The sequence below is a fragment of the Gambusia affinis genome, linkage group LG17 (assembly GCF_019740435.1).
Source record: "Gambusia affinis linkage group LG17, SWU_Gaff_1.0, whole genome shotgun sequence".
Taxonomy (NCBI): Eukaryota; Metazoa; Chordata; class Actinopteri; order Cyprinodontiformes; family Poeciliidae; genus Gambusia; species Gambusia affinis.
Window position 1 is genome coordinate 21,269,632 of NC_057884.1, and position 13,754 is coordinate 21,283,385.

The following is a 13,754-nucleotide window of genomic DNA, read 5'->3' on the forward strand; positions in this document are numbered from 1 at the left end:
ATAATGAAGGACAGGACCAAAAAGCATGAGACAGTGAGCCTTCGGAAATGTTACACCTGTCACACATTGGGGAGATAGAGGGATAAATCTTATGTAATCTGACCTTTGAATAGTGTAACCGATGTGTGATTTTAAACTGAATTAGCTGATGTCTACTGTTTATTGAACATGAGCGAATTTTGGAGAGGCATCTGTTCCATAAAGGTTCAGGGATTGTTATCCCTAGCTCTTTTCCCCAGGCCTCCCTGATTTTTGTGGTGGATGCAGCAGTGCGGTCACCAAGTAGATGTACAATTCTTGTAATGAGATGTTTAGAGTCAGGGGGACTCTCAAGGATGTCAAAAATGTCATTCTCTCTTGGAAGAGTGTCAAAGTTCTCAATTTTTGACTTAATGTAATGCCTGACCTGTAGATATCGAAAGAAGTGAGAATGGGGCAGATTGTATTTTTCTTTCAATAGGCCGAATGATGCAAACTTATTGCCAATATACATGTCCTTAATCGACACCAATCCTCTTTCCCTCCATTCATGATAAGCTTTGTCCTGCCAAGGAGGCAAAAAACTGTGATTAAAGCAAAACGGCGTCTGTACTGATGTATTTGGTAGTGCAAGGAAAGTCCTGATCTGATTTAGAATTCTTACTTCGTGTCTCAACACAAAGCTCAAATTTCGATAGGCTTCAGGTTTTTCAAGCCGGGCAAATAGCATAGCTGGTAGGGAGGAATCATTCACCAGATTGGACTCCATCTTGAGCCACAAAGGAATATTAGTCATTGGGTTACCTGGGGAGTCCTGTTGCCAATACATTAATGCTCTGATGTTGGCAGCCCAATAATAGTGTTTAAATATAGGCAGGCCCAGACCTCCCTCCTCCCTCGGCCTCTGTAAATGCACTTTAGAAATCCTAGCATTTTTCCCATTCCATATGTAGGATTGAATGATCGAATCCAAGTCCTTGTAAAAAGTTGCTGTGAGATAAATAGGAAGATTTTGACATAAATACAAGAACCTAGGTAGGGAGATCATTTTGATTGAATTAATGCGTCCAATCATTGACAGAGGCAAAGTCTTCCAGTACTCAATATTTTGCTTTAATCCTGATAAAAACTCCGCAAAGTTTAGTTTGAAAATAAGTTTGGGGTCTTTGGGTATAGTAAGACCAAGATAGGTGAGATGGCTCTCAACCACTTTGAATGGAACTTTCTGCAAGAACCCAGATGGGAATGTATTTGAAAGAGGCATCAACTCACTCTTTGACCAATTTATTGTATATCCGGAAATTTTACTGAAAGATGTAATCAGGCTGAGTAGGAAGGGGAAAGACTTCACAGTGTCGTGCAAATATAATATCACATCATCAGCATATAAACTAATGAGTGTTTCAACACCACCGACTCGAAGACCTTCAATGGACGGGTGCGTCCTTATTGCCACAGCAAGTGGCTCCAAGGCAATAGCAAAAAGTGCTGGTGACAGCGGGCAGCCCTGCTGAACTGAGCGCTGTAGCTGAAATGGCGCTGACCGATCATTGTTTGTCAGGATGGAGCACATGGGTTCTTGATATATCAGTTTCACCCATGAAATAAAAGTCTCGCCGAACCCAAACCTACGCAATGATTCAAACATAAATGGCCATTCTACCTGGTCAAAGGCTTTGTGTGCGTCAAGGGCCAAAATAGAGGCATTAGCATTTTTATGGTCGAAGTATATAGTGTTAAGTAGTCGTCTTACATTAAAAAAAGATAATCTACCAGGAATAAACCCTGTTTGATCCGCATGAATGATAGATGTTAAACATTTATTCAGTCTAGTGGCCAAAATTTTTGTGATTATCTTGCGATCAACATTTTGCAGTGCAATTGGCCTAAAGCTGGCCGGGTCGGTTTTGTCCCTCCCCTTTTTAGGAAAAAGAGAAATGTTGGCCTCATAGAGAGTTCTGGGCAGTTTTCCATCCTTTTTTGAAGCAGACATCATTCTAAACAAGAGTGGTGCAAGAAGGTCGCAAAATTTTTTATAGAAATCCGAGCCAAAGCCGTCAGGCCCGGCCACTTTGCCAGATGGGAGGGATTTTATAGCTTCTGCGACCTCTTGAAGCGTCAAGTCGGATTCCAGATAGTCCCTGTCAGATTTATTCAGTTTAGGCAACGGGAGGGAATCAAAAAAATCATTAAAATCGGATTGTGTTGCATTATTCTCGGAGGAATACAGGTTGGCGTAGAACTCTCTGAATCTACGATTTATGTCAGCAGGGTTGGTTAAGAGCACGCCAGATTTTGACTTGATGCTATAGATTGACCTTGTGGCTTGGGCACCCTTGAGCTGTAGTGCTAACAGTTTCCCAGGTTTATCACCAAGCTCAAAATTCTTTTGTCGTAGTTTCCAGAGCAAGTTACTAACCTGGCTGCTCATAATTTCGTTATATTCATATCTAAGTTTAAGTATTTCCTTATAGTCGTCAGGTGATTCAGAAATTTGGTATTTTCTTTCCAGGTTGGGGAGGGCACAGTTGATTTCAAATAGACGTTTATCTCTTTCTTTTTTAAGGGCTGAAGTGTAGGAAATTATTTACTTGAATAACTTCAATGCTTCCCACAAGATGGGATCAGAGACTTCACCATTATCATTTATTTTTATAAAGTCCTTTAATTTGGAGGTTATGTTTTTAACAAAGTTATCATCATTAAGAAGGTTTGCATTAAGTCGCCAGGAGTAAGCCTGTCTGGGGAGGGACAGATTTAGCGATAAAGCTAGGGGGCAATGATCAGAAATAAGTATATTATGGTATTTAGAGTCAGCAATTTGAGAAATAAGATTGTTACTTATTAGAAAATAATCAATCCTGCTGTAGGATTTATGCACATGTGAGTAAAATGAGTACTCTCTACTTGTAGGATGTTGAGCCCTCCAAATATCAACAATATTTCTTGCTTTGAGAAGATTATTTAGAAGTTTGGTAGACGCTGTATCGGATGTTGGTCGTTTAGATGATCTGTCAAGAAAGGGGTCAAGATAACAGTTCAAATCCCCTGCTATTATTACATTTGAATGGCTATCATCAGGAAGCAGGTCAAAAACCTTTCTAAAAAAATTAGGATCATCTGAATTTGGGCCGTAAACATTAAGGAGAATTAAAGGTTTCGAGTCTATGGTGCCAGTTACCATCACGTACCTGCCCATAGGGTCATTGACCACAGATGATGCCTGAAATGGGATATTCTTTCTCAATAATATGGCCACACCACGAGCATGTGAAGTGAATGGCGACTGGTATATCTGAGACACCCAGCTACACTTTAATCTATCTTGTGCATCTTTTCTAATATGGGTCTCTTGTAAGAAAACAATGTCCGCAGCTAAGGACTTCAGGTGTTTAAAAACTTTCCCCCTCTTCCTTGCACTACCAAGACCTTTTACATTCCATGAGATCAGTTGCAGGTTTCTCCCCTCCGTCCGCCCCCCACCACAAACATCAGTCATTGAACACATATATTGTCAGAGCTGGCAGTTTTGATGTTGTGTGATACAAACAAATAACATATGCACATCTGGGTAAAACGAAAGAGACACATAACACACACCCCAAACTCCCCCCCTCCCACATCCCGGCGTCTACGGAATACGACGCACATCTCCCCCTAAGCAAAACAGGAGCTGCCGGACAGATAGCGGACCGAACGATCAGGTCGCGACATCCTCCTCCACAACAAACATTAGACTGGCAGATGAACTAAACAACTCAACCAGATAATCTTAAAATGTATTTTCTAAAAGAACAGACCCAGGCTATACAGCTTGCGTTCAGGGCGTCTGTACATTTTTAAAGATATAGTTCGTAGGATAAACCACTGCGTGATGCAGGTGGCTAACAACAGGGAGTCCGCACCCTTAGAACAGAAGAGATGAAAAAGAAAGAAAGAATGCCACTTGGCTCACTATTCCCTTTCAGTCGTGCCGCCCTTCCTCCGCAGGCGAGCCGCCTCCGCCTGATCCGGGTCGTTGAATACCTCAGGGGGGTTGCCGTCCAGCCACTGCACCTGCAGCCGGGCCGGGTACCGTAGCTGGAACTTGATTCCGTCCCCTCTCAAGGCTTGCATCACGTTTTGAAATGCGCGGCGCTGGCTCATCACTTCGCTGGTGTAGTCAGGAAAAATCAGCACTTTGTTCCCCTTGTATTCCATCGGCTGCGTCCTGGCCAGGCGTAGAATTTGCTCTTTCATCTGAAAATGATGTATTCGGGCGATGATGGTACGTGGTTTCTCGCCCGCCGCCGGCTTGGGCCACAGAGAGCGGTGTGCGCGGTCGACCTTCAGTGGATGCGGGAAATGTTGTTTCCCCAGTAATTCGGGAATAAGTTTAGAGACAAACTCAGTTGGTCTCCCTTCTTCTGAGTTTTCTTTTACACCAACGATTTTGATGTTGTGCCTTCGGGAACGAGCCTCCAAGTCCAGCAACTTAGTTTGCTGCTGAGTAACAAGCTTAGCGAGCTCCGCACACTTCGCATCAAGTTCCCCTAGTCGCTCCTCGTGTGCGTTGATTGCTGATTCTTGGCCGGCAATGCGGTTCTGTAAGTCAGTCTGTGCAGCTAGAATAGACTGGAGCCTGACTTCAAGGGCGTCGAAACGCTCATCAAGCCTCTCCAGAATTGAGGCTGACATATTTTTACATATTTCCTGGCACATTACCAGCATCTGGGTTTTGTCTCCCGAAGCGCAGTCCCCAGCTTCGTTCACAGTCCCACTGGCGAGGCCACTGCTAGCATTAGCCTCGTTAGCGTTAGCACCGCCGATGTATCCGTCCATGGTCTTATTTTTACCGGAGTTTGTGGCTTTTTTCGGCGGCGGCATGATACCCGGTTACTAGTCAGAGGTGCAGAACCAACAGCGCTGGGTCCTGGATGTTTTTATCGTGGTTTTTAGATATTTGTTTAAAGTTGTGGTGGAGAGCGCAAACCAACACGTCTACATCCTGCAGCTGCGCACTAGCGCCCCCCATTAATTCATGTTTTTAATTAAATAAGTCAAACTAATTTCACCAACATTAAGATATCACTGATTTTAAACCACCTTCTATAACTTACCAAAAACTTACTTTTGTCTTATTATATTTGCACTAAAAACTAGACAAAAAATACTTGGAGAGGTTTTATGTTTTTGCAGAGAGCCAGAGTAATGTCCAGAGTATTAAAGCACATGAATGGAAAGTTGAGTGGAAGGAAAAAGTGTGGTTGACAAAATGTGGAAAATGAAGAATATTGTGGATGAAACTGATCCAGGACTGATCGGTTTCAGCTCCTGCAGGAATATGACTAAACATTACAAAGAGTAATGCATCCATTCTGTTTTATTTATCCCTTTAGTAATGTTTCATAATCATCTACTGAAGATTAAGGAAAAACACTTCCTTGTTTTGTTGTTTGCCTTAAAAACCGATAATAAACCAATTTGATGAAGGACATTTCTCCTGATCCAGCAGCTAAAAACAGAAACATGACGCAGGTAAGACCTTCAGCTCTGATGAGTCAACAGAGAAGTCAGGTAAGCGTTTAACCCCGAGTCCAACCTCACCTTCATCACACACCAGCCAATCAGAAGCACTAAAACTAAACCACCCGACCCTCTTCTGGCAAATGTTCAAAGGCAAAATAAAATCTTATTTATGTTGCAAAGCATAAGGTAGAATGACCTCCACTCTGTGGTCTCTGCAACGGCACTTTGAAGCCTCCCATTGTGTTAAACCCGTCGCCTCGGAGACAGATGAAAGGACGCCACAACTTTGAAGTCGCCACAAGCACCGGCTCTCCCCCGGACCACTTATGGCCCGGCGCACAAATCAGACCGACGGATAAATAAATAACAGCCAGTCGTCTTTGTTTCACGGAAATGAAAGAAGGATTGTTGTTCTCCTGTTGGAGCCGGACGTTTGAGAACCAACGTATGAGGTTTAACCACAGTCAAAATAAGCAATAAGTCAATTAATCACACGATAAATGAAAACAGAATCAATCATTTCCATTTGCATGATTTATTACTTTTCTTCTAAAAACATCCGAAGCGTTTCAAAAGGAAACATCAAGGCGTTTTTTTGGTAATAAGTTTCTGTGTCTGTAAAATGAGCCGTTTTAAACACTTTCAGAATATAAAGTCACAGGTTAGCAGGCACTGACCCTTCACAGTAACCCCAGAAAAACCCAGGCCGTTACCTAGCAACCCCAGCGGAATTCCACCCGTTACCTAGCAACCCAAGCAGAGCTCCAGCAAGTTTCGCAGAAACAAATTCCAGTTCCTAGTCCTGAATATTCTGAATCGATTCAAAAGGCTCAAACGTTAATTTTAATGTGATTAAGTTGTGCATCTTTGGATATTAAGAAAAAGCCAGGCAGCTACACCTAAGCTAACCTAATACTGGTAAGTTACAGACTTTTATGCACAAAGCTATTCTTGCCAAGTATGGACACTGTTTTAAATAAATGTTCTCTTTGTTTTCACTTTTTCTCTTGTCAGTCACATAATTTAAACAGAACCTTTAGACCTTCTGATTAGGAGAATTGATTTCTGAAATGAAAATTGTTTCTCATTTGAATTGCGACCCTAAAAATTGGAATTGAATCGCATCTCTACGGTTTAGTCCACTTTAATCCAACTCCAGTAGGTTTGCCTAGAAAGTCCAGTTTGTTTGTTGAGATGTGAATCAGTAATCAAACTCTAAATAAGTGAACTCTGGTCTGTCTACAAATCTCTGTCTTGGTTCAGTTGAAGTGAATTCTGGTGCGGTTCAAATGTATATGTGAACACCAAGTGGACTGGAAACCGCTCCAAAATTAGCAAGGTATTCTGGGCTCAACCAAATGCGAGAGCCTAATGCTAACTGGATAAATCGCCAATGGTCTTTTTACCAAAGACAAAAGAGAAATCCTACAACCGCTAAAATCTGTTCTACAATTTCTTTATATTTGTGAAGAAGGAAGTTGAGCTCAGTGTCTTCAGAGGTTTTCATATCATTTCCTTTAGTGGTTCTTGATGCAGCGCCACCACAGGTGAGGAGGGGAACATTGGATTGTTTAATACAATTGAAAGTGTGAAAATGAACAGCAGAAGCTGAAAATGTAGCAAATGTTGCTATTTTAGTCCCCAATTAAACCAAATCTATCCGGACTATCAGGGGTAAAAACAGTCTCAATTCCTACAAACCAAAACAAGATGCTTTCCATTTGAGTTTGTTTGATTTACATTAGAAAATAGCTGGTTAGAGGTGTAGCCCTCGTATTATGGCCGGTCGTGTCCTCATCACGGCTTAATGTTCTATTGATTAAGCCTGAAGACTCACAGGCAGATTTATTCTCTTATTAGGGGCTCGTAATGCCTGATCAGGGCAGATTAAAGGTCTGCCACTGCCTCCAGCTACACTATCATTTAGACCCTTTCATTAGGACCTGATGGCTGTATCAACATAATTAGCCTAAGGATGGAGCGCTGGAAAAACCCAGCTGCTGGAGTGATAACAGATTTAAAGCTAAACTGGAATACTGTAAGAAGCATTATTGATTTCTGGTTTATGGGCTCTCTGGTAATCTAAATAAATTAGCTGGATTGTTTCTGTTGTTCAGAGCCACAGTTACTCCATCTTCTGTCCAATGCCATATTACATCAATTTATTAAGAAGAATTTCTTCTCAATAATTAATGCAATGACAACATCCATCCACGGCTCCACTGTTAGAGGATATTGATTAAACTCAAACTCATAAAATCTTTGTCATCCTTCCCTTTCTATACTTAAACACATTTAACTGTAATATTTGTGTAAAAGGTTATTCAGAGTTAAAGGATTCATTATCTTCAAGATAAACCAACAGATATTATGTTTGAAGAGTCATATTCTCTTTTCCAAACCGTTTTCCAAGTGCCGCATTAGCTTAGCAGCTAATTAGCTTTAGCAACAGAGCACATAATTGAATAATGGTCAGAATAGTTGTTTAATCGCCAGTTGAAGCTCTATGTCAGGTGCATGCAGGCTCAGAGGAGACACCTTGATTCCTCAGGACCATGTCAGGCGAAAATAAGATAAAAAGCAAATAGTGTGTCAAACGTATCCGCAAACACAGAGTCAGAAACCCGTTTTACATCAAGGCACATTATCTGCTCTGGTTGCCTGGAAACCAGACGGAGATACACTCACATGCACAGAATAATGGTTAATTTGTCCCCAGCTGTGTCAGCAACGGGTGGTCAGAGCTGAAGAGCTGCTTCTACGGTTTTAGTTTACGGAGGAGAAAGAAAAAGAAAAATTTTAAAAAGCCTGAAATAAAAGCTGATTTTTCATCTGCGGAGTTGTGCAAGAAATGTTCAACCACCTCTAATATATTTAAAGATTGGTCTTTATTTGGACTTTTCCTGATATTTTATTTTTCTTGTACAAACCAGTGAAACTCAAATGCTAAGCTCCGATGCTCCTCAGCAGTCTGACACATAAAAACACTGACATGATTTCTCCCACTGCACGGTTACTGCACAGGAATGTTAAATCCGATTACCTCAGATCCAAAAAAACTCGCCTTTGCTTGCATGCTGAATATAAAAAGAGGAAAATATGCCTAAAGAACTGCAAAACCCCAGTTACAGTCATGCAACTTCAAAAAAAAAAAACAATTTTAATACATTGTCTGCTGGATAAAATATTTGTTTACCACCCTGCAGCTACACATGGAAATCAGGCGTTGGATAAATCTGGTAAAATATATTTTGTGTTCGTTTTATTTTTCCCTGACGAATCAACGTGACTCATTTTACATAAATCTACACAAAGTCTTTATAAATGGTTTTATTTTATATTTTATGAAATATTTCTGCAGGTTTTCTTCCTGTTGTTTAGCTCCATCCATCACAACAACTTCTATAACTGAGCCTGGTGAAGAAAAGAATCCCACAGCCTGATGCTGCCACCGCCATGTTTCACCATGGAGACGGTGTGAAGGTGTTAAAGACTAAAAAGCCTAATCTGGTGAAGGCAAACTGTAAACAGGGCATCTAATATACGTTTCTTATAACTGGGACTCTATTAAATTTTTCTACTGAGTTACTTACAGGTTCTCTAATTAATTAGTCACAAATTAATCTCAACAAAAGAAACAACATTTTCAATTCAAAACAATTTTTGGTGCTAAATTATTGAATAAATAGACATGACATCAATAACAAGGATATTTATTGTTTCATTCATGAAACTTCCTTAGAAATGTGACATTAGCATTAGTTTTCTGCCACATGTTTAGCACTGAGATGCTATTTTAGGCTAGCTTAGCTTCGCTTATAGGCTAACTTCTGTTAGCACAACATGAACACAGTAGTCTTTCCCAGTGTCCAATCAGATCGTTTGTTGAAGCAGAAGTTAACTCACAGTGGGCTAAAAGAAGCTGCTTTATTGCTGTTATTAGCAGAAGTTGCTTGTGAGTCAGATTTACAGTCGTACCAGAAACATGAATATTAAGATCCGGCTCAGGACTATCATGTTTGAAGAAGAAAAAACGATGTGATAAATTGTGTAAAAAATGTTGACATGTTAAAATTTATGTAATTAATTCATTGAAATTAGCGCATTAAACTCCCAGCCCCAATAAAAACATGTTTACAAAGTTTTAAGACTTTTTAAGACCATTATGAGGGAAATTTAAGACCTCTCTTAAAACAGAAATAAACAAAGGAAAATTGCCAACATACATATTCTCTGATGTAAATATGTAATTTAATGTTATTTTCTATTAAACTTTTCCTAATTAATGATTTTGATTTTATTGCCATTTTCCACAATGGCCAAAGTCACGACTGAAACTCTGATTCTAAAGTCAGATCAAGCAGAGAAAATACAACTTTTAGAAATAAAAGCATCTGCTACAACACTCTGATGCCCAGCTGACCAATATTTTCTTACAGCTCATCTGTGGACATTTCTGAAGCAGATATATAGAGATATATAGAGACAGGAACAGTTCACTCATTAACCACCAGGCAACACAAAAAATATCCACAATGTAGAGAAACAAGTTGGCTGTGCAAGATCAAACCCGCAACCTTACTGCTGTGGCGAGCAGAGCTTAAGAACAACACATCTTAAACAGTGAAACCTGAAGAATTATACAACCAACCATTTAAAAGACATAAATTAGATCCAGAAGCTCATTATGATCAGATCCAAAGCACATATTGAACAAAGAATGTCTGTAAGTAGCCACAAATCTTCACATCAAACCTTGAAAACCACATTACTGCAACAGAAAACAATCAACAATCAGCTCTGTCACTCCTTGGCGTCACATTTAAATGTTTCTAATCTTCAAAACAAATGTAAATATCAGCAAAAGGCAGAGAGAGTAAATTCAAAAAGCAGATTTCAAACAAAACTGGCCTTTTGTGTGATTTAGTTTGATTTCATCAGACAGACCCACTGCTAGCAAACAATTAGCTGCACTAATCATTAAGTGCTAATCTTAAACATTAGTTAAAGAACCCTCACCTGAGCTCACTTCAAAATAAGAGCATGAATATAAACATCTAACTACTAACAATCGATTAAACTTCAACGTAGAAGTCAAACTTTATTCAAATGAAAGCTTACAAAAAAGCCGAGCAAATTAGGGCAAATTAATTTAGGGGGAGCTAAGTGGATTAAACATTTTCAAAGATAGCAGAAGAACTAAGCTACTAGCATATTAATTAGCTACTAGCATATTAGCAAAATTAGAGAGATCCAAGTCTTCTAAACACAAAATGGAAAAATTAGCTCTGCAATTAGCAAAATTAGAGGAAACTAAGTGGGCTAGATATCTTCAAAGTCAGAAAAAACAGTAAGTAAAAACTAATTATGCTATTAGGGGACTAGCGGAATTATGGAAAGCTAAGTGTGCTAAATGTTTCCAACATTGGGAACAGTGTTATAGGAAAAACTAGCTCTGCTAGATTTGAGGTTAGAAAAATTATGGGAAGCAAAATAAGTAAAGGTTTTCTAAGATAGCAAAGTCGCTAAACAATAAATTAGCTATTAGCTATGTGCTATTAGCGCATTAGCAGAAGTGTGCCCACCATCAGAGCCAAATCACCTAATTAGCACCTGACTGACAACTTGAAGCAAGCTAAAATATTGTGCTACGATTGCCAAATTTAAGAACTAATTAGAAACAATTTTATTGATATCAATCAGTGTGGAACAATAACATGAAGGATTTTCTCAGAATTTAAACAAAAAGTGAAGATTTCTGAATGGCCTAGTCAAAGTAGCTGTGGTATGACCCTAAAAAGGCTGATTTAAGGCCAAATCCTCCACTAAAACCTCATTTGGTTAACTTACTTTATGTCTTCCCTTTTAATTTATGAAATTCTCATTTGAAAACCGCTTTTTGCGTTTACTCAGTGCATCTTTGCACTTTTTCCCATCGTAACGGTGATGTAATCTCCAAAACCATCGAGGAATGGGTCACTTGTCGAGCAACATTCACGCTTGAAATCAGCCGCTGTAAAGGCACCGAGCCCGGACCCAGAGAGGCAGAGGAGGGAGGCGGACTCACCCTGTGAGGACGACCACGAAGTCCATTACATTCCAGCCGTTGCGGAGGTACGAGCCTTTGTGAAACGCGAAGCCCAGGGCGATGATCTTAATGGCCGCCTCGAAACAGAATATTCCAATAAAGTACGGCTCTGTGTCGTCCTGGAGGCAAACGGGGAGGAGGAGGAGGTTTGAGAGGGTTCAACGGAGCGTTAAGACAAGCAGACGTATTCAGACTTTCAACTTTTTCACATTTTGTCACTTTAAAGCCAGAAACTTCAACGGAGTTTTCAAATTTATTTTCATTTTGGGCCCAACTGAGATCGTGGATGTTCTTAAAGGGCCGGTACTGCCAGAATGTTTTGATAAAAACCCACCAGCAAATTGTTAAAATACTAATAATCAACTCTGCATTCAATAAATGCTTCTTAAAATAATATCAAGTTTTTCCAATCTTTTTTTTTGTTATCTTGATTGTTTACAATTAAAATCAGTGATTTAGATATATTTGGAAGACATTTTTCAATATTTCTGCTTATGTGTGACGGAAAATATGACGTTAGGTTACTTGCCACGAAAATCCCAGACTATGACTTGAAGTAAGAAATACTGCCATCTACAGGTGGGAGTTAGCCTCACTTTCACAATTTCTGCGATCAATTAAAAAATTTCAGACGTTTTTTCTAGGAAATGTTTCACTTTTGAAGCTCCAGAATCTCCACGTTTTCTCAATAAAATTTCCGAAATTAATCTCAGCATTTCCTACTTTCTTCAAGAAAATGTTTGACCTTAGGGGACCAGACATTTCCTTGTTTTTTTGTAGAAACTTTCTGAAATTCTGCATTTTTTGACGGAAATTTGCTAACTTATTTTCTACGTACTCTATTGCGCCACCAAAATGTAGTTTTAAATAAAACAAAAACAATAACAAATGTGTAGTGACTGATAAAATTCAACAAATTGATCATTTTTGACATGTAAAAAACGCATGTTTTCTTAAGCAAACCCCATCAACAAAAGCCTCACTAGTATCTATTAAAGATGCATTAAGAGACTCTGAAAACAGCTGAGGAATCCTCCAAGCACCATCAGCGATGAATCTGAAGCACACTTAGTGAGCGCTTCACTCACCACCTCCACTTGCATCACTGTTGACAGAGCTGCAGCTATAATAGCTGATCCCTAGCTCTAATTAAAAGCCATCTTGTCATGTTACATCCTCGAGGTGGAGGAGGCACAGAGAGGATACTTGTTTTTCCTCTTTGTGTAACCTCGCTAATCACTTATTTTTCTGAACGCCGCTTTTTGTAGCCGTAATCTCCTCTGAGCCCAGTCAAAACGCAGCCTCCATATCAGGCAACGTGTTGCTCACTTTTGTAAAGCGTGTAGCGTTGCAACCCCCTCAAGCTGCAACAATCTTCAATAACAAGAGGGAGGAAAGTGTTGGACTGTGCAGCTGCGCATCTCTCACTCTGTGCCTTAACAAATTTATATTTAAGATGATGTACAGAGCAGCAAGAGAAACTGAATCTGCAAAGATGTGACAGATCTAGAAGTTGAATAAAATTAATGTGCTAATGTAACCAAATATAACTTACCTTTATCTTTCAGGTTACTTTTAGAGGAGCTTCCGGTCCTACTCAAAAGCTAGCATATACTTTCGCAGACGTTTAAGCTAAGAGATGCCGCTTGGGAAGCTGAAAATGCTACTGGACACAATATTGACTAGCATATACAAAAATAATGACTGCCTGCCAAAAACTTAGCTGAGCTAATCGTAATGCACTAATCATAAACATTAGTTTAGCTAACCATAACAGTTACACCCACTGTATTTTCCAGAAGCTAATGCTACCGCGCTAGCTCCAATTCACATCCCGAAAGACTACAAAACCCTCAAACACTAGCTAAATTTCGACAACATTATTGATATTTATTACCTCAATGTTGTATTTTTGTTTTTATCTTGTTCGCTACTGTCCTTGTTTTATTTTAATATTGTGTTTTTCTTGATTGAAATAAAGTTATGGGGGAACGAGAGAAAAACGTGAGGAGAGGAAATAGAACTATCGCTTCTACATCAACTTCAAAATAAGAGCACGAACATAAACTGCAAACTACTTGACAAGTCTTAGAAGTTGATGACCAAAACTTCAGCACAGATGTCAAAGTTTGTTCAACTGAAGGTTTACAAAACACCCAAGTAAATTAGTGCTTTAGAT

At 39.5% G+C, this 13,754-nt stretch overlaps 1 protein-coding gene across 1 annotated transcript in view; it reads right to left on the bottom strand.

The window, feature by feature from the left end:
• Nucleotides 1–13,754, bottom strand: part of cacna1bb (calcium channel, voltage-dependent, N type, alpha 1B subunit, b) — a 137,472-nt gene that overhangs the window by 116,504 nt on the left and 7,214 nt on the right. Inside the window, exon 5 of the mRNA XM_044144188.1 lies at nucleotides 11,555–11,694. Within this exon, the coding sequence (XP_044000123.1) occupies nucleotides 11,555–11,694 (140 nt within the window). The remainder of the gene's footprint in view (nucleotides 1–11,554; nucleotides 11,695–13,754) is intronic.